Here is a 27,454-nt window from a genome sequence, read left to right as displayed (position 1 = left end):
ATGTTTTTGTATTTGATTTGCCAGAATTTTATTGAGAATTTTTACATCTATGTTTATTAGAGATATTGGCCTGAAGTTTTCTTTCCTTGTTGTGTCTTTGTCTGGTTTTGGTATCCGGGTGATATTAGCCTCATATAATGAATTTGGAAATTCTCCCTCTTTTTATATTTCACAATATAATTTGAAGAGTATAGGTATTATTTCTTCTTTATAGGTCCTGTAGAATTCAGCTGTGTATCCATCTAGTCTGGGCTTTTCTTAATTGGTAGGCTTCTGATGGTGTCTTCTATTTCACTGCTTAAAAATGATCTGTTTAAATTGTTTATATTATCCTGATTCAATTTGGGCAAATCATATGATTCTAGAAATTTGTCAATGCCTATAATATTCTCTATTTTATTGGAGCACAAGTTTTCAAAATAATTTCTAATCGTATAGTGTATTTCTGTGGTGTCTGTTTTAATATTTCTTTTTCATGAGTATGTTAGTGATTTGAGTCTTCTGTCTCTTTCTCTTTGTTAGCATGGCTAAGGGGTTTTTTCAGTTTTTTCTTTTGTTTAAATTTTATTGATTTTAGCTCTGATTTTAATTACTTCTGTCTTCTACTGCTTTCAACGTTGATTTGTTCTTCTTTTTCTAGGGCTTTAAAATGCAATGTTAGGTCATTCATTTGTTGACTTTTTCTTCCTTTAAGGAATAAACTCCATGCAATGAAATTTCCTTTTAGTACTGCCTTCATAGTGTCCCAGAGATTTCAATATGTTGTATGAATGTTCTCATTTACTTCTAAGAATTTTTTAGTCTCCTCCTTGATGTCTTTTGCAACCCATTGTTCATTCAGTAGCATATTATTTAGTCTCCAAGTGTTGGGGCAGATTTTATTCTTAATTTTACCATTGATTTCTAATTTTATTCCAATGATGTGTGATAGAATGCAGGGTAGTGTCTACTTTTTGTATTTGTTAAGAGTTTCTTTGTGGCATAATATATGGTCTATTTTAGAGAAGGATCCATGTGCTGCTTAGAAGAAAGTGCATTCACTCAGTGAAGGATGAAATATTTTATATATATATATATATATATATATATATATATATATATATATATCAATTATGTCTATGTAATTCAATGTATTATTGAGTTCTATAGTTTCTTTGTTCACCTTTCTTGGAAGATCTATACAATGTGAAAGAGGTATGTTAATGTCACACAGAATTATTGTATTGTGGTCAGCTTGACAATTGAGCTTGAGACGAGGTTGTTTGATGAACAATAATGGAGCATATATATTTATAATTGTTATGTCTTGTTTGTGTATGGTTCCCTTGAGCGGTATGAATTGTCCTTCTTATCCTTTTTGATTAAATTTAGCTTAAGCCTACTTTATTTGAAATGAGATTAGAAACCTCTGCTTGCTTCTGCAGTCCACATGTATGTTATGATTTTTCCCATCCTTTTACCTTCAGTCTGTGTATGTTTTTTCCTATGAGATGAGTCTCTTGGGGACAGGATATTGTTGGGTTCTTTTTTCTTTTTTTTCTTTTTGGATCCAATCAGCTAGTCTATGTCTTTTGATTGGTTAGTTTAGGCCACTAAAATTCAGGGTTATTATTGAGACATGATTTGTAGTCCCAGCCATTTTTGTTTAAATTAGTTCTTTAATTTGACTTGGTTTCTCCTTTGATTAATTTTCCCTTTCGTGTAATACCTCCCTCTGTTTATTTTCATTGTTGTTTTTTTATTTCTTCTTCATAGAATATATTGCCAAGGTTGTTATATAGTACAGGTTTTCTATCTGTAAATTATTTTAACTTTTATCATGGAAGGTTTTTGTTTCATCATCAAATCTAAAGCTTAAATTTTCTGAATACAAGATTCTTGGTTCGCATACATTTTCTTTCAAGGCTTGATATATATTGTTCCAGGATCTTCTAGCTTTCAGGGTCTGGGTTGAAAAATCTGCAGATATCCTAATTAGTTTTTCCAATATGTAATCTGATATCTTTCTCTCATGGTTTTTATTATTCTCTCCTTATGCTGTATGTTAGGCATTTTCACTATAATGTGCCTTGGTGTAGATCTGTTATGATTTTGTACATTTGGCATTCTGTAAGCCACTTGATTTTGGTTTTTCACTTTGTTCTTCATGCTTGGAAAATTTTCTGCTATTATTTCATTGAGTAGATTGTCCATTCCTTTGGTTTAAAACTCTATGCCTCCCTCTTTATCAATAACTCTTACATTTGGTCTTTTTTGCTATCTCATGTTTCTTGAATGTTCTGCTCATGGTTTCTTACCATTTTCACTGTGTGGTCTACATTCTTTTCAAGATTACATATTTTTCTTCATTGTCTGAGGTCCTGTCTTCCAAGTGGTCTAATCTGATGGTGATGCTTTCAATTGAACTTTTAATTTGGTTTATTATTTCTTTCATTTCAAGGATTTCTGTTTGGTTTTCATTTAGAACCTCTATCTCCCTATTGAAGTGATCTTTTTGCTTCCTGTATTTGCTTATGTAGTTCTTTGTCAAAATGATCTTTTGCTCGCTGTATTTGCTCTCTTATATCATCCTTTAATTCACAGAATATTATAATTATGTACATCCTGAACTCCTTATCTGTAATTTCTTCTGCTGTATTGGCCATGGATTCTAATAATGTGGTATCTTGGTTTGTTTGAGGCATTTTCTTCCTTTGTATTTTCATGTTGCTTGTGTGTCTTCGCTTCTAGCATTGTGGATCTAAGGCATTACCATTTTACCTTATAATCTTATAGTGCCCCTGTAGGATTTTAATACCTCTCCTTTGATGGGTAGTACAACGTTAACAGATACCAACATAAACAATATACCAAGCAAAAAAAAAAAAATAGCTGCAATAGATGTTTACAGTTTGGTCATAATTTACAGAAATGGTGAATTCAATTATTATTTATGATATAATCAGTAGATTTGTAAAAGGGTTTACAGATTCTGATGGTGGAAAAAGAACTGGAGGTGAGGCATAAGATGATATGCTGAGGAAGTATAAAGTGAGGATATAGAGTTATTATATCTTAGGAAGTGTGAAAGAGAAATCTAAGTAAGAAGTTAGTAGCAGGTGAGTAGAGGGAAAATAATTTTTGGTAGACAAGTAAATGGGAAGACAGTAGAGTACATGAAACAAACACACATAAATATTAAGAAATATAAAAAATGTTAAAATAGTAAAAACTGCAGAAAAAGAAAAAGAAAAGAATATACAACATAACTGTAATATCCTACTATTCAGTAATCTCATTTTTCATATCCTTTTTTTAATATTTATTTTTTAGTTTTCGGGGGACACAACATCTTTGTTGTATGTAATGCTGAGGATCGATCCCGGGCCGCACATATGCCAGGCAAGCGCGCTACCACTTGAGCCACATCTCCAGCCCTTCATTTTTCATATCCTAATTCATGCAAAGAACTTGGTTTCACATATGTGGAAGATATGAGAGCAGGAGAAGAGAGAGAGAAGAATGAAAAAAAAATTTGAAGGAAGGAATACAGATTGTGTTGGTTGGGGATCAGTATCTTTCCTGTTTCCCTTTTCATCCAAATAGGTGGGTTTCTCTGTTGATAGCTGGTATCTCCACCTTCAGGATGGTGAAGGTAACCAGGGGAGGTTGAGTTGGTCCTGGGTGTAGGGCACCTGGAAGTGGGATGTGACACCCACTTGTCCCCAAGGGGAGACTGCACCAGAAGGATCTCTTGTGGGGCCTGCTCCTGTGATGTGAGGACCTGGTCTTATTTCCTTATCTCACCTGAAGGCCTCCCAGTTCCTAGTCTCTTTATCTCTAAACGTATCACACTCACCCTCTCCATTACTGCTTCCTAATACAGGACATTTCTTTCTGGGGCTTTGAGCATCCTGTGCACCTGCCCTGCTAAGAGCTGCTTTGTGTTGGGCAGTCACTATGCCAGGTAAGCATCTGCTGGGGAGCAGGAGGAGTTAGAAACTGAGAACCTGGCTAGCTGGAGTTGCCCCCACTAAAGATGCTCATGAAGGTGACCCAAAATTGAGGCATTTGCTTTTAGCCATGGGGTGTCGGGTTGGGTGGGGGGGGGAGAAAGGCAATGGTTTTGGACAATGAGTTTAGAGACTGGATATGTGGCATGCAGTGTGTGGCTGTGGCTTTCTTCAGAGCCTAGGTGACATTCCCTTGTGCAGGCAGGCTATGGTGCATAGGGGACTATCTCTGTTGCTGCAGAATCCCAAGATGGAAGTAACTTGGGGGTCCACACAGGGGTGGTGGCTTCAGATCCAGTGTTTGGGTAGCTGTCAGGTGTCCTGTGTGGGAGCTGCATCTGGGACTTCTGCTCAGGTGAGTGGATGAAAGTTTTATGTGGGTGCTGATGCCTATGGTCACTCTCAGGCACCTGGTAGTCCTACATTTTTTCTCATTACTCAATGTCTATGGGCCTTCAATTTCTCTCATAATGTCCTAGAGATATTGTATTTTGTTATTGTAGTTTCATTTTTTTCTTAAATACTGTCTGAATGATGACATTATCTCTAAGGTTTGAGTATCTACTACCTGCTCTAATACATTAAAAGGATTTAATTTCAGCTGTATTTTTTATTTGACTCACTGTACCTTTTGTTTCCAAGATTTCTTTTCAGTTTTTTTTTAATATCTGTATCTTATTGTTGAATTTCTCATTCATATTCTGTAATGTCTTCCTTAGTTTACTCAGTTTTCCTGACTTTTCTTGGTATTCAATCCTCTTTTTTAAATAGTTATTATTTTGAATTATTTATCCAGCATTTTATATACTGCAATATCTTTTGCTTGTGAGTTATTAACCTTTGGAGATTTTATTGTACCACAATTTTTCATATTTCCAGTTTTGAGGTTAGTGCATCTGTTGGGGTGGATTTCTCTTCCAATTTTATGTCAAGAACTTTGCAGGGTACAATCTTTTCTTGTTGAAGTGTTTTTTGATATCAGGGTGTTGTAAATTGTTGAATACATTTCCAGGTGTGTTTAATAGTATAGCTTTCCTGATACTTGTTTTGCAATGTATTTTAGTATCTCCCCTCCTCCCCAGTGGAGGTAACCCAACACAATAGCTGCCCAACACAGGTGTGCAGTATGATCAGGGAGCCACCCATGGGAGCCCCAGGGTGAGCATTTCCTCAATTGGGAACAGATAAGGGAGAGGGAGATGGGGCTAAAGTTTGGAGCCTAACAGAGAGACCAGGAACTGGGAAATCTCCAGGAAAGATAGGGAGATAGGACCAAGCACTAAAGTCATATGAGCAGTCCCAAAAGGAGACCCATGAGTTGCAGTCTCCATGCAGGGACTGGTGGGTGCCACTCCCCACTTCCAGGTGCCCTGAATCAGGACCAGGATTCCAACCCAGGTTACCTCTACCATCCAGAGAGCAGAGACACCAGCTTACAACAAACAACCCCACCTATTGGATGAGAAGAGAAGTAGAAAACTCTAAAGCTAGCAACAAACCTGGTTTCCTCCTTCAAGTTGTTGTTTTTTTGTTTTGTTTTGTTTTGTTTTGTTTTGTTTTGTTTTGTTTTGTTTTACCCCTCTATCCTCTGGCACTCACATCTCCAACATAGGTGAAACCAAGAACTTTGCATGAAATAGAATTTGAGGATTGAGTCATCTGAATAATATAATATAGAGGTGTTGTATATTCCCTTTTTCTTTTCCTTTTTCTTCTTTCATTTTTCTTTTCTCCTCCAAATTTTACTATTTTAACATCTGTATTTTTCTAAATACATATGTGTGTTTGTTTTATGTACTCCACTGTCTTCCCACGTACTTGTCTACCCTAAATTACTTCCTGTCTATTCTCTTGCTACTAACCCTTTTCATTAGATTTCTATTTTGCACTTCCTAATATATATTAGCTCTATATCCTCACTATACTACCTCCTCAGCATATCGTCCTACACCCTACCCCCAGTTCATTCTCCACTGTCAGAAACTGGAAACCTTTTTATAAAACTACTGATTATATTTTAGATAATAATTGAATCCAACAATTCTGGACATTGAGATTAAATGGTAGAAATCTTAATAACAACAAATTGTTCATAAGTGGTATACTGTTGATATTGGGATCTGTTAACACTGCCCTTCCCCACAAAGGAGAGGTCTTGGAACCCTACAAGAGCACTCCAGACCCATAGAGATGGAAAGGAAGACACACGAGCAACATGAAAAGACAAGGGAAGAAAGTGCCCCAAACAAATGAAGACACCACATCATTACAATCATTGGAAGCCACAGAAGAAGAATTTACAGAGAAGGAGTTTAGGATATGCATGGTTAGAATGTTCTGTGAACTCAAGGAAGAGAGCAAATACAGGCAGTGAAAGATCACTTTGACAAATACAGGAAGCAACATGGAGATAGAGGTCCAAAAAAAAAAGAACAGAAATACTTGAAATGAAAGAAACAATAAACCAAATTAAAAGCTCGAAAGCATCACCAGCAGAGTAGACCACTTGGAAGATAGGACATTATACAATGAGAATAAAATATATAAAGTTGAAAAGAACATAGACCACACAGTGATAATGGTAAGAAACCATGAACAGAAAAGTCAAAGAAATATGGGATAGCATAAAAAGACCAAATTTAAGAGTTATTAGGATAGAGGAAGGCATAGAGGTACAAACCAAAGGAATGAATAATCTATTCAGTGAAATAATATTAGAAAACTTTCCAAACATGAAGAATGAATTGGAAGTCCAAATTCAAAAAGCCTACAGGATGCTGAATGTACAAAATCAAAACAGATCCACACCAAGTCACATTATAATGAAAATACCCAACATACAGAATTAGAAAAAAATTTTAAAAGCCACAAGAGAAAGGAATCAGATTACCTATGGGGGAAAACCAATTAGGATAATGGCAGATTTTTCAAACAGAGCTTGGAAGCTAGAAGATCCTGGGAACAACATATATCAAGCTTAGTATATTCTAATAGTGTGTATTGCATTGGAGCTCGAGAATTCCACTTTCTATGAGATCTCAAAACAGGGAGGTCATTTTGGTAAGTCAGGAAATTGTGTTATATATGGAAGGGCATTAGTAGTATACCCTCTGTGATTGCTTTTCTAGACTTGATAATTCTGTGTATATTAAAGGGGTATGGGAGCAATCTATTTTGAAACACTTCATAGATGTGGTATTCACAGTCTTTGTGTTATTTCTCTTTGCTTTTTCTATAAGAAAAGATATTAATGAGTGACCACTGAGTCCCTCTAGTCATTCCTGGTTGTCAATTTGTCCTATTCTTTGTGATGTTGTGTTGCTAAAGTTTGAGTGAGTTAGGTAATATATGGAGGAAAATGTGCTGTCTCCTAAATGGGTAGAGTGTGTGGTTCAGAAGCATAATATCTACCCAATAAAGTTAAAGTGTTATACCAGATCTCTAGCATCTCACAGAAAAAGAAAAATAAATAACAGCAACAATAGTAGCAAACAATACATAGCATTAAAATGAATACCAGATGCCAACTGACATTTTCAGCACTAATAGCCACAAAACAGAAATAGTGGGGTCAAAAGTTAGCAACAGCAAAAATTACAATCAGCCTATATCACTAATGGAAATACCAGGTGTCAACTATGACTTCCAAAATAATAATAACTGTAACAATGTGAATGGTGTGAGAATAAATTACATAAAATAGTGTTAAAATATGGGAAAACTTTAGTTCATTAAGAGAAAAAATGGAAAAAAGTGAAAAGAAAGATTGGAATATTATAAAGGACAGAAATAAAGCAAAATAGAGGGATAAAGTGATGCCAAAAAAAGAGGCAAATATGTAAAAAATGAAATAAAGTGGAGAGAAAGAGGGATGGGGTACAGAGTGAGAGAAAAAGAGAGAGAGAAGAGAGAGAGAGAACAGAAAAATTTTAGTATTAGAAGGAGAATATAGGAGAGAAAGTCACATAAAAAAAGAAGAAAAGAAAAGAAAGAGAAAAAACCTCATTAACCCTAAAAAAACAAAATAATAAAAAAAGAATCTGATAAAATATGAAAAAGATAATGTATATACATACATACATTCACACATACTTATTTATACATACAAACCAAACTGCAAATACAACTGGAAGAACAAAAAATTTGTTAACAACGAATGAAAGAATTATCTTCATTGTGGTGGTTGAAACTGACCAAGGATACATATTTACTACAAATGCCGGACTACTCTTCCTTCCATTTCTTCCTGGGGTATGTGCATCTTATAGCAAAGATTTGGGGATTATTTACCCTTTCTCCTTTTTTCTTAATTTAAATACCTGGAACCAAATATGGAGTGGTCTGACTCAAAGCTCATTGAAATGACTCTCAGGTTTTCAGTTCATCAGTACAAGGTAGTATGTATGAGAAATACCATCTGTTGGAAAATTGTCTAGAAAGTCTAGGTCAATGTACGCTTAGGGCAGAGATGAGGCAAAGATCTAAATGGAAAGTTCCCACAGTTGGGATCTATCCATTATTTGTCATATTCTTTGTCATATTCTGGAGATATTAGTAAAAGAAACCAATAAAACCAGGTAGATGGCAATCTATTCTGGTTGTCCCAATCCCGGACACTTTTTGATAATTTCACTCAGAGGGTAACCAAGTTCCCTGGGTGGAGGGGGCACAGCAGGTCACAGCACACTTCACCACCCAGGACTATGGCCTTCCAAGGCTCAATCCTTGAATGTAATCATGCCTGCCTATTTGGCTTCCTAAATATCTTCAGCTGATTAAATGAGTTGCCAGACTCCATGGGAAAGTAAGTCACACTCCTCTCTGTATCCCTGAACTGAATTCTCCTGGATGAAATCTTCTGTGTACCTGTTTCAACAGCATGTATTCTAGACCTTATGGTAGATACCATTCAGGATTCTGTGCCAATATTTTCTAATGGTTCCTGTAGCAAAGGTTTTCCCCACATCTAGTATGACTTCCATGAGTTGGCTTCCCACTTTTCCCAACTTGAGAAACACAGAGCACTTTTCAATCACCAACTCCAAGTGTAGACTCAGAGTAAGATAATTTCAGGCTACCTTTCTATTCTATGGGTACCTCCATGACAATTTTTTCTGATTTTTTAAAATCTTTTTGTGACACCCCTCCCCTGTGTCGTGTAGACACCACTGTCATGGCACTGATGTACTCTTTCATATCCTCTATTTGAAATATCAGTACTTCTGGGCCTCTCCAAATCTCTGACTGTCCAGTATTGAATTTTAGTGAATTCCCTTAATATCTACCTCACTGAGACACAGTATTTCCGTTAATTCAATTCAAAGCCACAGAGAAACTGGAAGGTGCAACCTTTCTCTACTCTACCATATTTGTCCCTCATGGCTAATATTTTTTGAAAGGAGGAATGCAATTACATCTTAAACATTTTGAAGTTACTAAACACCAGATGGAATTTACCTGAAAAAGCACAAGCAGCAGGTTCTCATAATCACTTTGGGTGCATGGAACAATTGAAAAATTGATGGTTTGACCTGGACTGCATCCAACTCCTTCTGTATGGTAGATTTCACAAACTTAAACAACAAAAACAACAAGCATTTATAATATGTCAATAATGGTCTGATATAGTGGTAAGTACTATAGGATGAGATAAACATGCTCATTATCGTTGAAACCTCTGACTCATTGGGAATATGGATGCTAAATGATCTACCTCATGTAGGGAGAGCTACAATGGGATTGGGGAGAATGAAAACTATCTATGAATAAAGCCAGTTTAAAGACTTAGTTTATGAGAGGTAAAAAGGATTAACCAAAAGATTTGCACTGTAAATTGAAAACAATGAAAAGGTACTTGTTTAATGATTTGGACTTTCTTCACTATTCACTGGAAATGAGACTTTTCCCTCATTGTTAGAATTAAAGTTTATCTCTGTAAATCAATGAATTTTATAAAGCTAGGTCCACTTTATGATTTGGTTCCAAGTAGACATTTTCTAGGTATTGTAGGCATGCTGCCTCCACTCATGATTGGAGAGTACAGAGTTACAAGAGTATAAAAAGTAGGGTATCTGTCAATGGAGTATGATTTACACCCAGGCCAGATGTTATAGCAGATTAAATTTGGTGAAATTCCAAGTGAAATATAATAGTTGCAAAAACATTTGGTTTCAGAGTTAGAACTTTTAGGCCTGACACTATTGTTACTTTATATTTTAGAGAAGTTTGGTCAATAGGTACCTAAATGTTCTATTCTTGTGTTCTATGGTACAGCAGGTATCTATTGAAAATGATAACATATTGTGTATTTCCAGAAATGCTAGAATAAAGAATTTTGAATGTTCTCAGTACAAAGAATAACTGTTTGAGATGATAGATATCCTTACTCCAAGTTGAACATTACACAATGTATCCTTGCATCAGAATGTCACATAATATCACCAAGTATGTAAATTTATTACACATCAGTTAAAAAGTGAATGTAGCCCATCACTTCTTACTGGAGTTATTAAAGATTACTCAATGTCACAATATAAATATCATCACAAGAGAAGGCACTTAATAATTTTTAAAATAGTAATACATTATTTCTGATAATAAAAATACAGTGATCTGTGCATGGTGGCACATGCCTGTAATCCCAGCAGCTCAAGAGGCCATGGTTGGAGAGTTGCAAGTTCAATGCCAGCCTCAGAAACTTGGTGAGACACTAAGCAACTTACCTAGACCCTGTTTCAAAATAAAATATAAAAAGGGCCTGGGATGTGGCTCAGTGGTTAAGTTCCCTGGCTTCAATCCCTGGTGCAGAACAAATCAACTCCCCCAAAGCAGACCAAAACAAAACAAAAACAATCAAATGAACAACAAAAAAAAACACCCTCCCCACAACAACAACAAAAAAAACTATATTGACTTAGCACAGGATACCACAGATAATTTTTCCCCTGAGCTCCAGTAAATAAATATTTTAGGCCATACAGGCAATGATTTTTATTTCAACGCCTTAATTATGATGCTGTAGCACAAAAAAAGGCATTCATTATACAAGATGAAGTGGGTTTGGCTATGTTCCAATAATATTTTATTTACAATAATCTCTGGTTAGTGGATGCTGTTATATCCTACTCACGTGTTTTATTCACTTCTCCAGTTTCTGGGAGTGTTGATGGCTGGTTCTTGTGGCCCCCACTGGGAATTTCCCTTAGATAAAGAAAACCTCTTCACCCAATGCCATACTATTGTCCTTATCCAATAACTGAAGGATTCAAGCATATTAGAATCATGCTTCCTTGCTTCAAGGCAGAGGAATTCTCATGGGCAATCCTAGTTCTAGTATTTCTTTCAAGATCTCCTGGGTTCTCTATTACAACTGCATTATACTCTGACTTTTATTTCTGCCTAATTCCACTTTTTCTCCTCACAGATAATGTTCTGAAAAAACACCTCAATAAACATTCTGCACACAAATCTCAGATTTCCCAGTTTTGGGGAAAGCATATCTATAATACTTGTAATTGTATGGTAGTAGTCAAATAAATTGATGCTATAATGAGAATCTAGAACTACATCATCCAATAAATATCCCATAGTGGTGGTAGCTGGTACATGCTGTTGTAATTCAGGTATTAAAATTTTCACTGGTGATAAACTGGGATGGGTTGTTTATGATCCCAGGATTTCAAAAGCTTTTATAAAAGGAATAATTTTTAGGACTTCAGAATTCAGTAGCTCTTGTAAAGTGCTATGAATGCATTTAAGAAAGACAATGGAAGACTAGTAGTGATTGACTACCAATCTAAAGTGGAATGTGAAAACCAGAAGATGTATATAAAGAGCAGTGTATAAGGAGACCCTCATCTTCCACAAGTAGAGGACAGAAAAATCTGAAGACCAAGACCCAGGACTAATGCTTAAAAATAATGTCAATAAAATCTGAAGATATGAACCTTGTATTGTTTCTGTGTGAAAGGACCTGGCCTTAATTGAGAAATAGAACTTATTTTGGGATGGTTATACCTGAGTTGAGGCATTTGATCCTTTTGAATCCCTTCATTCCTGAGTACTACTTGGCATGAAAAAATATTGACCCCTCCTCCCTGCTAAAATCTAGTACTACTGCCTGGTTTAAAGATAGTACAGAGGTTTATGCTTGCAAGAAAATACATAATTTCCCTGCCATGATTTATTACTATATTCCTCCTACCAGATGACTAAAAGAAAATATAATGTGTTTGGGAGGAGTTTTGTCTACTGAGAGGAAAAGTGCCTATATGCTCAAAGTGCTCAAGTAGCAAGCTAAAATCATCAGCTTGAGAGCACACATGGGGAATAACTTTTTAATTTCAAAATTTTATTGGTGCAAATAGAAATCATACAGAATAGTGGGTTTCATTGTGGCTTATTCCTACATGCACATAACATAATTTGGTTAATTTCATTTCCAAGTAACACCCCCATTACATTTCCTCCCACTTATAATTTTCTTTACTCTGACAGTCTTATTCAATTTTCATGAGATTCTCCTTTTTTCCTTTTTTCTATCCAGCTTCCACATATGAGAGAAAACATATGACCTTGAATTTATGAGTCTGGATTATTTCACTTAACATAATGATCTCACATTCTATCTATTTTTTTGGCAAATGACAAAATTTTATTCTTCTTTATGGTGAATACAACTCTGTTGTGTATAAGTATAGCATTGTCTTTATCCCTTCATCTATTGATGAATACCTGCTCCATAAGTTGGCTCTTGTGATTTCTGCTGCCATAGACATTTCTGTGAATGTATCTTTAGTGTATGCTGAGAGCCATTGCCAAGTAGGTATGATGCATGGCATGACCCAGGTCATTTGCAGTGACATTGCATGTAAGGTGACCTTGCTCAAGGACAAGGGCGGATCCAAGTTTAGGGTGTATCCTGCTGGGATTAGGGAGTATCCCCCTCCTTGGGTTTAGGGCGGTTCCAGGTTTAAGGTGTACCCTGCTGGGAATAGGGCATATCCTGCTGCCTCAGGCACACCTGCTCCTTGAGTTCCCATTGAGTTCTCACGGGATTCAGAGAGTATTTGGGATTCAGAGCCCGGTGGAGTGTGTGGATTTTGCACAGAATGTGAATTTCCCCAGAACGTGTTTCTAGAGTGCCGGTATGAGTTGGGGAATAAAGAATTGCTGTTTGAATCTACAAGGCTGTGAGTGGCTCATGATTTTGTGCCCAGACAGACTGCAGCATTTGGTGGCCTGTACGTGGAACGTCTGAAACTTAAAGGTAAGTGAAATTGCTCGCCCCTGAGGGAAGGTGAGAAAATGGGTGACCATTTCAAAAAACAATGTGTTCTTATTTTGATTTATTTTGTTTTTGTTTCAAGCTGCCTATCCCTAGAAATTTCCCAGGCAACCTGGGAAAAATGGTTAGCTAAAGGTTTGAAGTTTGTCGGCCCTGAGGAAGAGAAAATTGATACAACGATTTTTTATTCCGTTTTTGTTTCATTCAGTTTTGGTTTTGTTTTGTGTTATCTTATTGGGTTGCGGTATCTTTATAGTAGATTAGAAATTCATAAAAAACAAACCAAAAAGGTGTTAGGTAAATTGTTAGAGATTCAGACCATGGAGAAATGTGGTGAGCCGCTTCTGCCGTTTCTGTAGACTATGGTCACCATTACAAGATGGTGCTGGCTCTGCTGTGGTCTGTGACAAACAACTCCTTATTTGGGAGAGTTGGCGCATGGTTTTTCACCACCCTATGAGAAAGCTCCACGTGGCAGCTTCGCATTGGGGCTTGAGATGCTTTATTAAGGCTGGGAGGGGCATCCGAGAGGGAGAAGAAGAAATATCAAGGGCCTGAATAAACTGCTGAAAGAAGATTCCTGAGTTGCGTCTTCCTTGTGGGCAAGGGGTCGCGACAGAGAAAGACATTTTAGAACAAGCAAAAGAGAAGGTCTCTCGAGCTAGTCAGACAGAGGAAGAAAATTTAAAGGAAAAGGGGTTATTAGGAAAAAGGCTACAACAGGAGGCTGTTACTAACTCCGTTTTATCACCAGAGGGTGTAATTCAACCAACAGCCCCACCTATGGAGACAGCTGAGTGGCCCTCAAACCCTGTAGATGATAAATGGGATCCTGAGACAGGACCTCAAAGATTAGCATGCCCTGTACTTGAACAGGTAGGAGGTCAGCGAATTCACCGTGCTTTAGATTTTAAAACAGTGAAGCAGTTAAAGGAGGCTGTAACAACCTATGGTCCCCAAGCACCCTTCACAATAAGCATGGTTGAGTCCATTACTAACTTGGACATGACGCCAGCAGATTGGGCTAGCATATGTAAATCTGTACTAAATGGAGGACAATATTTGTTATGGAAGGTTGCCAATGAGGAATTTTGCACGGAGACAGCTAGGCAAAATGGAGCAGCCGGTTACCCTCAAAGAAATCTAGATATGTTGTTAGGAAAAGGACCTTATGAGGGTCAACAGCAACAAATTGAATATGATCCTGCTATATATGCACAAATTGCTGCAGATGCAGTTAGGGCATGGAAGACTTTACAAGGACATGGAGATTTACAAGGTCAGCTATCTAAGGTAATACAGAGAACTAATGAACCTTATGCTGAATTTGTAGATAGGCTTATTCAAACAGCTTCCAGAATTTTGGGGGATACAGAACAGGCAATGCCATTAATAAAACAACTGGCTTATGATCAAGCAAATCATTGCTGCAGAGAGGTCATTAGACCATGGAGACATGAAGATTTAAACACATATATTAAATTATGTAGACACATTAATGAACAAGGGCAAGTCTTGGCAGCTGCAGTACAACAGGCTTTAGATGCCAGGCCAAATACATGCTATAATTGTGAACAAACAGGACATTTTAAAAGGAGTTGCCCCATAGGAGGAGGGTTTAACAAAACTAGGTATCAAAGGAATAGAATACCGGGTATTTGCCCACGATGCCATAGAGGGAGACATTGGGCTAATGAATGCCATTCTCAAACCACCATAGAGGGCACTCCCTTATCAAAAAACGGACAAGGACCAGGTATTTACCCACGATATCATGGAGAAAGGCATCAGGCTCCATTGCCATAAAATGGACTGGGGGGCCCAATGCTCCGGGGCCCACAACCACAAATATATGGGGCAGTAGAGGAACCCAGCAACACCATCAGGCTAGTGCCCAGGACACATTGTCCATGAAATCCCTCATCAGACAAACCCAAGGGAGCACAGGGTTGGACATCTGCGCCTCTGCCAGAGCAGTACTAACTCCAGTGATGGGAGTTCAAATCATTCCCACAGGAGTAAAAGGACCTCTTCCCCAAGGAACAGTAGGCTTATTATTGGGACGTAGTTCATCTACACTAAAAGGACTTATGATATATCCTGGGGTAATTGATCCTGATTATGTAGGTGAAATAAAAATTATAGCTAGTTCTCCAAGAGGTATATCAGTAATTTCACCAGGAGATAGAATAGCACAGTTGTTAATAATACCCAGCCTACATAATAAATTTTCTAGTCATAGTGTAGAAAGAGGTTCCAAGGGATTAGGCTCCACAGGTGTAGACTGGGCTATTCTGTCTTTAAATTTAGATTCTCGCCCAATGCTAAAACAAAATATTCAAGGACATGAGTTTAATGGGATACTGGACACAGGTGCTGACCTTAGCATCATATCTCGTCGAGAATGGCCAAAACATTGGCCATTAAAACAAGCCACTCAAATGCTTTGAGGCCTAGGAGTGGCAACTAATCCCCATAGAAGTGCAATGATATTAGACTGGAAGGATCCTGAAGGATGTGAAGGAACTATACAGCCATATGTATTGGATCATCTTCCTATAAATTTATGGGGACGAGATGTCCTAGATCAATTAGGTTTGACATTAACAAATAACATCAATCCTAATGTTCCCACTACTAGGGCTAGACAAGGTTTTAGGAAAGAAAAAAGATTAGGAGAACAAGAACAAGGTATAGCAGCACCAATACAGATAGATCAAGGAACAGAGAGACATGGGTTGGATTTTCAGAAAGTGCCACTGAGACAATCAAAATTACTTGGAAATCAGAAAGACCAGTGTGGGTTCCTCAGTGGCCCCTGACTAAAGAAAAGATACAAGTAGCCCATGATCTCGTCAAACAACAATTAGCGGAGGGACATATACAACCTTCCGTATCTCCCCATAATACTCCCATTTTTGTCATCAAAAAGAAATCTGGTAAATGGAGATTATTGCAAGATTTAAGAGCCATTAATAATGAGATGGTTATTATGGGACCTGCTCAATCAGGGATTCCTCAATTGTCTGCTTTGCCAAAAACCTGGCATGTTTTAGCTATAGATATTAAAGATTGGGTTTTTTTTCAACCAATTCATCCTGAGGATAGTCCATGTTTTGCATTTACTATCCCTGCACTGAATCATGAAGGTCCTGATCAGAGATATGAATGGAAAGTACTCCCTCAAGGGATGGCTAACAGTCCAACTATGTGTCAAATCTATGTTAACAAAGCAATCCAGCCACTTAGAAATCAAAATCCTGAACTACAAATATTTCACTATATGGATGATGTGTTATTAGCACATAAAGATAAAAACACATTGCTGGAATGTTATGCCACACTTACAAACTTATTAAAAAACTTATAATCTAGAGATAGCAATAGATAAAGTACAATTAAATTTTCCAATTAATTATTTAGGAGTTCTATTATCCTCAACCATGGTCCGTCCACCAAAAATTCAAATACGAGTAGATCAACTCAAATCACTTAACGACTTTCAAAAGTTATTGGGAGACATAAATTGGATAAGGCCTTATCTAGGCATACCAACATGAGAGTTGGGACCTTTATTTGATATTCTAAAAGGTCCATCAGATCAAAATTCACCCCACATGTTAACTCCTAAAGCAAGAAAGGCATTAAAAATTATTGAAACATATATGGAAAATATGCATTTGGATAGAATTGATATAAGTTTGCCTTTATTATTTATTGTACTACCAACAAAAAATATTCCTACAGGAGTATTTTGGCAAGAAGGTCCATTATTGTGGATACATTTATCTTATTCTCCTAACACTATTCTTACTAGGTATCCTGAGGCTGTAGAACAATTAATACTCAAAGGAATAAAAGCAGCGAAGGGAGTGTTTGGAATTTCTCCCAATAAAATTATTACTCCATATACTATGGATCAAATTGATGAGTTAGCTAATGAGGTAAATACTTGGGCAATAATCATGTGTAAATCTAATGTTACATTTGATAATCACTTACCATCTAATCCTTTATTGTCTTTTGGATCTAAGCATCCTGTAGTTTTTCCAAAAATGACAAGAAAAACACCTATCATGAATGCTCCAAATATATTCACTGATGGGTCAAATAATGGTGCAGCAGCAATAGTTACACCTGATCAAACTTTTACATTTTTAGTACCCAAACAATCAGCTCAAAAGGTAGAGCTTAATTCAGTATTACAAGCTTTTGTGATGTTTAAAGATTCTGTATTTAATTTATTTTCCGATAGTCAGCATATAGTTAATGCTATAGTATCCCTTGAAGATGCTGGTAGGATTTCCCCTTCCTCTACTGTTTTCTCTTTGTTTTCCACTATACAAATTCTAATCTGGGACAGAAAAGATCCATTCTTTATAGAACATATCAGGGCACATACAGGATTGCCTGGAGCCCTTAGTTTGGGCAATGATTTAGCAGATAAAACTACACATGACATACATATTTTCTCTACACTAGAAGAAGCTACAAATTTTCATAAAAAGTTCCACATCAATGCTAATACTTTACAAAAGCATTTTAAAATAACTAAGGAACAAGCTAGAAAAATAATAAAACAATGTCAAAATTGTGTGACCTTTTTACCACAAGTTAATCTTGGAATCAATCCTAGAGGACTGATACCTAACCATATTTGGCAGATGGATGTCACACACTTGCCAGAATTTGGAAAATTAAAATATTGGAAGGTTACAGTTGATACTTCTTCTGGATTTTTGATGGGCTCCCTTCATGCTGGAGAAAAAACTAAAGATATTATAGTGTTAGAGTCTGTAAACAAGTCAAAATAACACCTGGCATTTTTCCAGGGGAATGTTAGAGTTCGTAAACAAGTCTGGATGGTGCCTGGCAAAATGCCAGAGGGAGTGGTTTGAGAAGTAACAAAAGCGAGCCATTAAGTGTGGAGATTTCTTATTGGTTGACTGATGTATCTAGTTTATGTTAATTAGATAAGCTGTGTGGAATGTATAAATACCACTCCTGTCCTACAATAAATGGCTTCCACTCCTGCTGTATCAACGTACACAATTTAATCGTCACCCCCTGGTTATTTTGCTGCAGCCGGACTGCGGCATTATAGCTCATTGCTTACAAAATTTTGCCACTGTGGGCGTTCCAAAACAGTTAAAAACAGATAATGCCCCTGGTTATACTTCTACCTCTTTTAAACAATTTTGCTCATCATTTGGCCTTACTCATATAACAGGAATCCCATACAATCCACAGGGACAAGGCATAGTTGAAAGAGCTCCTCAAACTATTAAAATGTACTTATTAAAGCCAAAAGAGGGAATTGGGAAGGGGTATATATTCCCCAAAGATAAACTTAAAATAACCCTTTTTACTCTAAACTTTTTAAATTTGGATTCATCAGGGCTTATTGCTGCGTAAAGGCATATGTGTCCAAAAAATGTACATAAGCCCAAGGTACTTTGGAAGGATATTCTAACAGGACAATGGAAAGGTCCTGACCCAGTAATTGTCTGGAGTTGGGGGTCTGTTTGTGTGTTTCCACAGGGAGATCAGCAGCCGATTTGGATTCCAGAGAGATTAACTAAAGCGATTTCTACAGACCAAAAAGAAGATGATTTGGCTCAAATCCATAACAGCTGATATCCATAACTCCAGTTTGGCTATACTTACATCTGAGACAGAACCAGGATGCTTTTTTCAACATCTATTTTATTATTACCCTTTCCCACATCATGAAGTTCTATTTTGGTTTTTGAGCTCATACAGACCCAGGTTAATGTTTTGCTGATCAATTCTATTTTTTGACTATAGAGTTTTTAAACACTGCAATGGAGATTTCACCTGTAAAAAGTTATAAGGCCTTTACTATTATGTTATGTGTTGTATGTATTATATTATGTGTGCACACTTGTGTTTTATGTTGTATGTTTGTATGTATGTATGTCCATATATCATATATGATGAGCGCTCATGAAAAAATGGATCCAAATATTTTTTTATTCACATGATTTAAATGGTTTAATTTAAATTGGGTAAACAGCTGTTGAGGATTGTTTTAATATGTGAACAAAAAAGGAGGTTAACAGATCTATTTGTTTACTTTCACCTTTCCTTTTCATTATATTTAATAATTCTGTTCAAGATAATGTAAATTGTTAAGAAAATTGTTTTCTTTTAGTGCCTTCTGGAATGTTACATAATTTTTTCTTTAGCCATTATTGTCAGAATTCCTATCTTCATCCCAGTGCCAGTGAAGACAAAGATAAAACCAATCTACAGCTTCTGCATCTGAACTATTTGCAAAACTTGCCTGGACTATGTATCACTTGTATGCATTGTGAACTCACTTGTATGCATTGTGAACTATCTGTTGGTGCAGCGACTTGTGGTAGTGTTGGGGTATTTTTGCTGATGGTGTCATCGGTGGTACAATTTTTCCAAAAGGAGCAGTCAATTGGCTTGGTGTATCTTCCTCCCTTCTGCTTGTCATGGTCGTTCAACTAAAATTTGGGGGCCAACAGAGGTGAGGCAAAGAACCTCACCCCCCCCCGATGGTACAAAGACCTATACAGTCACAGGTGTGACTGTATGCTGGACCGGTAGTCAATGACGGGTAAGATCCAATTGCAATGGTACCAACCTAAGACAGGAGGCTGAGGCCTTGAGGTCAGCTCATCCTATGAATGGTAAGGACCATATGTACTATTGGACAACCTAAGGTAGGCACGGTCCCTAAGCTACATGCTTGTTGTTTAAACAGAGAGGGGGAGATGTTGAGAGCCACAGCCGTAGGGGCCCCAGAAAACTTCCAGCTGCCAGCAAACTTCCAGCTGCCAACTGATTAGCTCCTCTGCAGTGATGCTCATTGGGCTGTTCCCCGCCCTTTCAGACCATGGAGCTGATAATTGGGGGACTTTTTTGGCTCCGCCCATGTGACCCACCCAATCGGCCTCAAGAGCAGGAGGAGTGGGGGAGGTTGAGAGGCTTGTGGGAAGCCAGTGGTGGCAGTTGGGCTCTGAAGGTTTTCCTGAAGAGCTGTGTGGTTTGGCATGTGTGGTTCTAAAAATAAAGTTCGTTTCTTTTGACAAGTGGCTCCTGAATTGTGCCCAGCCAGACTGCGGCAAGGTTCAAATTACTCCATAACAACAGAGAACTCATTACATGTTGGTACTAGGAGTGAAATGCCAGTGTAAAAAAAAAGGTTAAATTTTTGAAATGGATGTAGAATTGGGCAGTGGGTAGAAATATTCTGATTTCTTGCTAATAATAAAAACAAGGAGAGCAAAGTACATTGAAGTAAAACTAAATAAAAGAAACTAGGATTTTTCAGCCTTTCCATTTCACAATTGAGACTAACGTTGAGGAATAGCTTTGGAACATTTTCAGGAAAACATGACTGGAAATAAGTCCTAATTTACAGATAAAGTCCAGCAAGTGAAAGAACAATATTTCTTAGTAATTAATTATAACTTTAGTTGACATTTATAAAGTACAATGTATGTTTTGTATACATGGACAAATTAGGTAATTAGCATATACATCACCTCCTGTGCAATGTTTCTAAAGATCTTAGAGGGAACAGATCTCAAACAAACAATAGAACTTCTGAGATACTTTAGTGTATTTTCTCTCAGCCATTTCAGGCACACAAAGCAGAGAAGGGCTTATGTCAAAGATATTTGTTGAAGTGTTACAATTTTTTGTAAACCCTAATGAAGTCCATAGGAGCTCCACAATGTTTTTGAGAAATATTTGTCACAAAAAACATTTCCAACTTGACTGAAGGGAACAAAAATAGTATCAAGTGAGAAAGGCTCCCAAAAATGCTACCACTGATAAGCTGCTTAAAACACCTTTTAAATGAAAATATATTTATACATTTTATGAGAGGGAAGAAATTCAGAAGTTGTAGCCAAGGGACAAGCAGTTGTGAGAGCCAGATTGCTTCAATTTTCCAAGCCTTGAAACCTACTCACAGCATTTCTAAACTTTGCCTTTCTTCATTTCATAATTGCTATAGACTCTGTGTCTCAATCTCCTTTTTGAATAGGAATGTGTACAGTAGTTATTCTACACTTGTATCATCTGTATATGTTGGATATGTCTCAGACATGTGCTTTGTCCCTTTAGTTTCATGGATTTACAAATACAGGTTCTATGATTAGAGAACAACACAAAAGTAGTCACATAAGTAGTCTCATCCACACTTGGACCTCATTTAAGTGTTTAGATTCTGGGGGTCAGGGTGTAGCTCAGTGTTAGAGTGCACTCCTATCAAGTGTGAAGTCTTTAGTTCAAATGATGGCAATTAAAAATATTTTGGACTTCAAGAATATGCTATAAAAATAAGACTTTTGGGGAAATTGAGAATGTATCAATTTATTTAGTGGGTCAGAAAGATAGAATAATTTTGTAGCCAGAGAATCTATCCCTTTTTATCTGTTTTCCTTTATTAACAATTTCTTCACTAGGGCATTTACTCTCTTTCAGAGTTAATGTGGGAAAGTCTATCATTTGTCCTTCCACCAAGCAGTTTGTGTGATGCCTGAAATGCTTTTTAGCTTTCTTTTTATCAATCATCCCCGAATACTTTTTGGTGATTAAAGCTAAGATTCTCTGTGTTATCTCAAAAATTCTTTTCATATGACTTGTCATAACACTCTTTTTGTAATTGTCTCTTAATTTTTGTCCCAAATTAAAATGTATGTTCCTTAAAGGCAGAGATTCTGATTTATTTGCTTATTAATATATATTAAAATGCTGGCACACAGTAGATGCATAAGTATTTTTAAATGGGTTAATGAGAGTATTTTTGAATAAGCCACATCAGAATCTGGCTCCTATGAGGAGGGAACTTCAGAGAGAAAAAAAAGAAAACAAGATTTGTCCAAAGATTTTTCACAGAGGTAAAATTTTATTACTCTCTAGTGAGAATAATGTTAATGTCAAAAGAAGTAGGAGAGGACTTTTGTATATTGTACGAGGCCATCCTCGCATGTGATTTGAGGTACCTCCATGGCTGGGTGAGAGGTGCTTAGACACAGGTGTGTCAGAGCTTTCCCCACCCTTCTCCAGGTCCAAGGGCTTGTCAGTGCAGAGGCTTGTCTGGCCACTGCCCCGAAAACCCAATCATCGCCCGTGACCTTGGGATGCTGCCCCCCTTAACCTCAATTGGATGGGATTTTCCCTGGAATTTTTCATTCCCCAATAAAAGCCCACTCTCTAGTATGCACTCTCTCTCTCTCTCTCTCTTGCTAGCCTCTTCAGTAAACCTCACTACTGCATTAGGTGGCTGGAGGCTGGAGCTAGGAAGAGCCATCCTGGAGCTGGTTTTAAAGGTAATTAGAGTCTTGTCTCTTTAATTAAAAACTCCCTAGCATTTTCTCATGAATAGAACCTTCTTTAATGAAGCCAGCACTGGACACTTGGCAAAGTGGCACCCAACATGAGGCATGAGTTAAATTGACTAGGTTGAGTTAGAAAGCATGCTATAGAAATGCAGAATTTGTGACAATTTTTAGGGTCACGAAACTACCAGGCAGTTTTTGGAGCAAAGAGACGTTAAAAAAAAACTTTAATGATGGGAAATTTAACTTCTACCAATAAAGACATGTATTTGACTATTTTAGAGACAATAATTAATCAGAAGGGAAAGCAGGTCAAAAAGACCCAGTTGCTACAATTCTTAAAGATTGTAGGTGAATTTTGCCCTTGGTTTTGTGACCAAGATTCACCAAATTTACATACATGGGAAAAAATTAGGAAGGAAATTACATAAAATTTGCCTTTCTAATGAATTACCTGGAAACATTGACAATATTCAAAAGGTTTGGACTGCATTAGAGATCTGTCTTTTTGATTACATGGGCCATAGTCTGTGGCCCCCTGAAGATCTATTGGAAGGTATTCAGAGAGCCATTAAGTCTATTCAATTGGAAAAATTGCCTGAGGCTTAGGAAACCTCTTTTCCTCTAAGTTGGTTAAAAACTAAAACAAATTATATTCAAACAAAAAAAACCTCAGAACAAGACCAAAAGTAAAATCTTTGCCTTGCCTGAGCCAAACCGGAGTAATCTGGAGGAAGACCACAGAGAGGAGTGTCATAGAGAGGAGGCCTCCAGGGGGATAGAAGGGCCTTCTCCTGGAGAGGAGGATCCAGAGGAGATTCACAGGGAGACAGGGAGTTCTCCTCCATGAGACTTACAATCTCAGAGTCAACATGGCAACAGGGAAGGGTCCATGGAGGAATCGCAGTCTGAGGGAGAGGAGTCAGACAATGAAGTCCAAGATTTTCCAGGGAATTTCAACAGAATTTGCTTAACGGCACTTGCCCTAGCCATTCAAATTCAGCTGCTCTCTGTTAAAAGGATGAATTTTAATAGGTATTCTGAACTGGTGATGACTTTCCTTACTCCATTCCAGAGGGAAATTAGAAAGGTGCAGGAAGCTGGGGAAGACACTAGTGACTTCCAACTCTTCCCGGTTTTTGAACAGGTTAATAACCAAGACCAGTGTGTTTGCATCCATGCAGTAATTCTATTTAAAACTATTAAGAAATTAAAGAATTCTTATGACGTTTACGGTCCTAATCTGCCACTTGTACAGAGCTTGCTTAAGACAATTCGCAGCCAGCCACTCCCTTCCAGTGACTGGGGTGCCAATAAACTCTATTTTAATTTTATCTGGTGGATCTATCAGACTGCAAACCGATCTATTAAAGACCACGTGGTAGGCCAAGATTGCACTGATCAGCCTACATTCTGGCCTTTACTTCCACCTAGTAGGGAGTCAAAAACTTCCAATCTGCCCATTCCCAGGCTGGAAAAACAGGGGAACCAAAAGAAAGGTTGCACAATTTAACATCATCACAGCCAACCATGGGGAGCCGACATTTCTACCAGAGCAGATCTCAAAGACAGTTTATTTACAACCATCAATGATAATTGAATTAAATCCTGAATTAGGGCCACAACCAATCCCTACTGGTATTTTTGGTCCATTTCCTAGAGAAAGTATGGGGTTAATTTTGGGACCTAACAATTTAAAAGAGGCCATTGAGGTGATACCTGGAGTGGTAGATTCTTGTTTTGAGGGAGAATTAAATGTTACTATAAGGCAAATTATGCCCTTTGGCTATTGCTTAATTAATTTTATAACCCTGTAATTCGGATGAACACCCACAAGTAAATTCAGTTTCCAAACCACCAGACAGAGTGTACTGGTCTCAACTAGTGAGGCAGGAGTGCCACCTACTGGAGCTTAAAATTAATCATAAAAGGTTCATAGGTGTAGTGGACACAGAATCAGATATATCAGTCTTGTCCAGTCACTTCTGGCCTAAGAATTGGCCCTTACATATAGCACCAGCTAACTTAGAAGGAATTGGACAAATCTCACAGCCAGCTTAAAGTGCTAATTATCTCCACTGGGAGGATCCTGATAGGAACAGTGGAGTTTTTAAACCTTATGTGTTAGAGTCCTTAACAATAAACCTATGGGGAAGAGACATATTAAGCAAAATAGGATTATTAATAGTAACTCCAAATTCCATGAGATCATTTGAGGAAATTAATCAAGGGCTTCTTCCTGAAGATAATGAGGGAAATTATCAGGGAGAGTATCTGCTTATAAACCAGTCTCCTTGACAGAGATTAGTAAATACACCAAACCAAAATTTTTACTAGGGGCCCTGAGTGTCTCCCTGATCCAAAAAACAGCAGAAAAGATCACCTGGCTCACAAAAGAGCCTATATGGATTTTTCAGTGGCCCATCTCAGGGGAAAAACTTAAGATAATTCACATGTTAAATGAGGAACAACTTTAGGCTGGTCATATAGAATCAATTATTGGAACATCCCCATTTTTGTTAATGCAATTCAGCCTATGGGATCATTGCAGCCTGGACTTCCTTCCCCCAGAGCAATTCATTTAAATTATAGGTTAATGGTAATAGATCTAAAAGATTATTTTTTCTCAATAAGGTTACATCATGAGGATAGTGAAAAATTTGCTTTCAGTGTCCCAGAAATTAATTTTTAAAACCTGTTAAAAGATATTGCTGGAAGGTTTTGCCTCAAGGGATGTGTAATAGTCCTACTTTATGTAAAAAAAAAATTGTGGGTCAAGTGATAGCTCCTATAAGAAATAACTTTCCTGATGCATATATTATTCATTTTATGGATGATATATTATTGGCTCATGCTAATCCAGAAGTACTTTCAGAAAATTTTACTCAGTTAGAGGCTTCACTTACAGCAATGGGTTTTTGTATTGCTCCTCAAAAGATACAAAAGATGCCTCCCTTTCAATATTTGGGTCAAATAATTCAAGGATATACAATATGTCCACAAAATCTACACATAAAAGTTAAGAAGTTACATACCCTTAATGATTTTCAAAAACTATTAGGAGATATCAATTGGCTGAGGCCATCCTTAAAACTAACTACTTCTGATTTAAATCCTTTATTCCAGATATTACAAGGAGATCCTTCTCCAACCTCTCCTCATCAGCTGACAATAGAGGCTAGAGAAGCTTTAAAAAAGGTTGAAAGTGTAATTAAAAATGCACAGCTTACCAGAATTAATCCTCAAGAGCTAGTATATTTATTAATATTTCCAACTGCTCATGCCCCTACAGGAGCCATATGGCAAAGATTGGAAGTCATTGAGTGGATTCATTTAGCCCACTCTCCCCAAAAGACATTAATTCCTTTTTATGACTCTATTGCTCAATTAGTAATTAAAGGTAGAACAAGAGTTTTACAATTAATTGGATCTGAACCTGATATTATAATTATTCCATTTTCTATTCAACAAAATAATTGGCTTTTTCAAGCTTCAAGTTTATGGCAAATAGCTTTTGCTGATTTTCTTGGTCAGATAGAAAGTCTTTACACTCATGATAAAATTATTCAATTTGCATTAATAGCACTGCTTATTTTTCCAAAAATTGTACATGCCGAGCCCATAGATGGGGTCCTAACGGTGTTCACTGATGGCTCAAGTTCAGGTAAAGCAGGTTTTTATAGCCATGTTCACACAGAGGTGATACAAACCTCATATAGTTCTGCCCAAAGAGCAGAGTTACAAGCTCTCATTTGTGCCTTAAATTACTTTACAAATGAGCCTATTAATATTTATTCTGATAGCTTATATGCAGTCAGAGTTTCCAAAAATATTGAAACTTCAGTTATTGGATATACCTCATCACAAGAGCTATTTAAATTATTTCATTATCTACAAAAGATGGTGCAAATGTGAAAACACCCATGTTTCGTAGAACACATACGGGCTCACACTAATCTTCCAGGACCTTTAACTTCAGGTAATGACAAAATTGATAAATTGGTAGCCATTTGTCAACAGATGTCTCCATATTATTGTGCACAAGCTTCAGATTCTTTACATAATCAAAATGCTTCTAGCTTATGTAAAAAATTTAATATTACCAGAGAACAAGCTCATCAAATTGTAAGTCACTGCCCTAAGTGTGTTGTTAACACTCCATCTCAGCCATCAGGGGTAAATCCCCATGGATTAAAACCAAATCAAATATGGCAAATGGATGTAACTCATATTCCTCAATTTGGAAACAATATTATGTACATGTAATAGTTGATACATATTCCAGATTTATTTTTGCCATAGCACATACAAAGGAAAATACTCAACATGTAATTTCTCACTGTCTAGCAGCCTTTGCTGTGTTAGGTTGCCCTTTACAGATTAAAACAGATAATGCACCAGCTTATGTGAGCTCTTCTTTTCAACAATTTTACCAAGAGTTTCAAATTGACCACAAAACAGGAATTCCTTATAACCTCCAAGGTCAAGCCATTGTGGAACGAGAGCTGCAATTACAAAAATTAAAAGGGGGGAATAGGTTTATGATTCCCCAAAATAGCCTCAACCATGCCTTGTTTTTTTTAAATTGTTTAAATTGTGACACAGAATGTCACACTGCAGCTGAGAGACATATGTCTTCTGCCACAACTGGCCCTTTAGGCAGAGTTTTGTGGAAAGACTTATAGAATGATCAATGGAAAGGCCCAGATCCAGTGATTATGTGGGGCAGAGGTCATGCTTGTATTTTTCCAGAAGGTACTTTCCATCCTATCTGGGTGCCTGAATGCGCAATCAGACATGGAAGAGAGAGAGCCGGGATTCAAGTGACTGAA

At 37.1% G+C, this 27,454-nt stretch overlaps 1 protein-coding gene across 6 annotated transcripts in view; it reads right to left on the bottom strand.

Annotated features, from left to right (window-relative positions):
- Positions 1 to 27,454, bottom strand: part of LOC124093178 (steroid transmembrane transporter SLC22A24-like) — a 57,834-nt gene that overhangs the window by 10,131 nt on the left and 20,249 nt on the right. For 4 of the 6 annotated variants that reach the window (XM_046445466.2, XM_046445465.2, XM_046445467.2 and 1 more), the window contains one exon: positions 9,450 to 9,565. The exons of the other annotated variants lie outside the window; for them this stretch is intronic. In XM_046445466.2, coding sequence (XP_046301422.1) covers positions 9,450 to 9,565 — 116 coding nt within the window. The remainder of the gene's footprint in view (positions 1 to 9,449; positions 9,566 to 27,454) is intronic. 6 annotated transcript variants of the gene reach the window in all.

The sequence above is a fragment of the Marmota monax genome, unplaced genomic scaffold, assembly GCF_021218885.2.
Source record: "Marmota monax isolate L192 unplaced genomic scaffold, Marmota_monax_Labrador192_F-V1.1 WCK01_AAM20220418_F8-fsc00038, whole genome shotgun sequence".
NCBI lineage: Eukaryota > Metazoa > Chordata > Mammalia > Rodentia > Sciuridae > Marmota > Marmota monax.
This window is presented reverse-complemented; position numbering and strand designations above follow the sequence as displayed.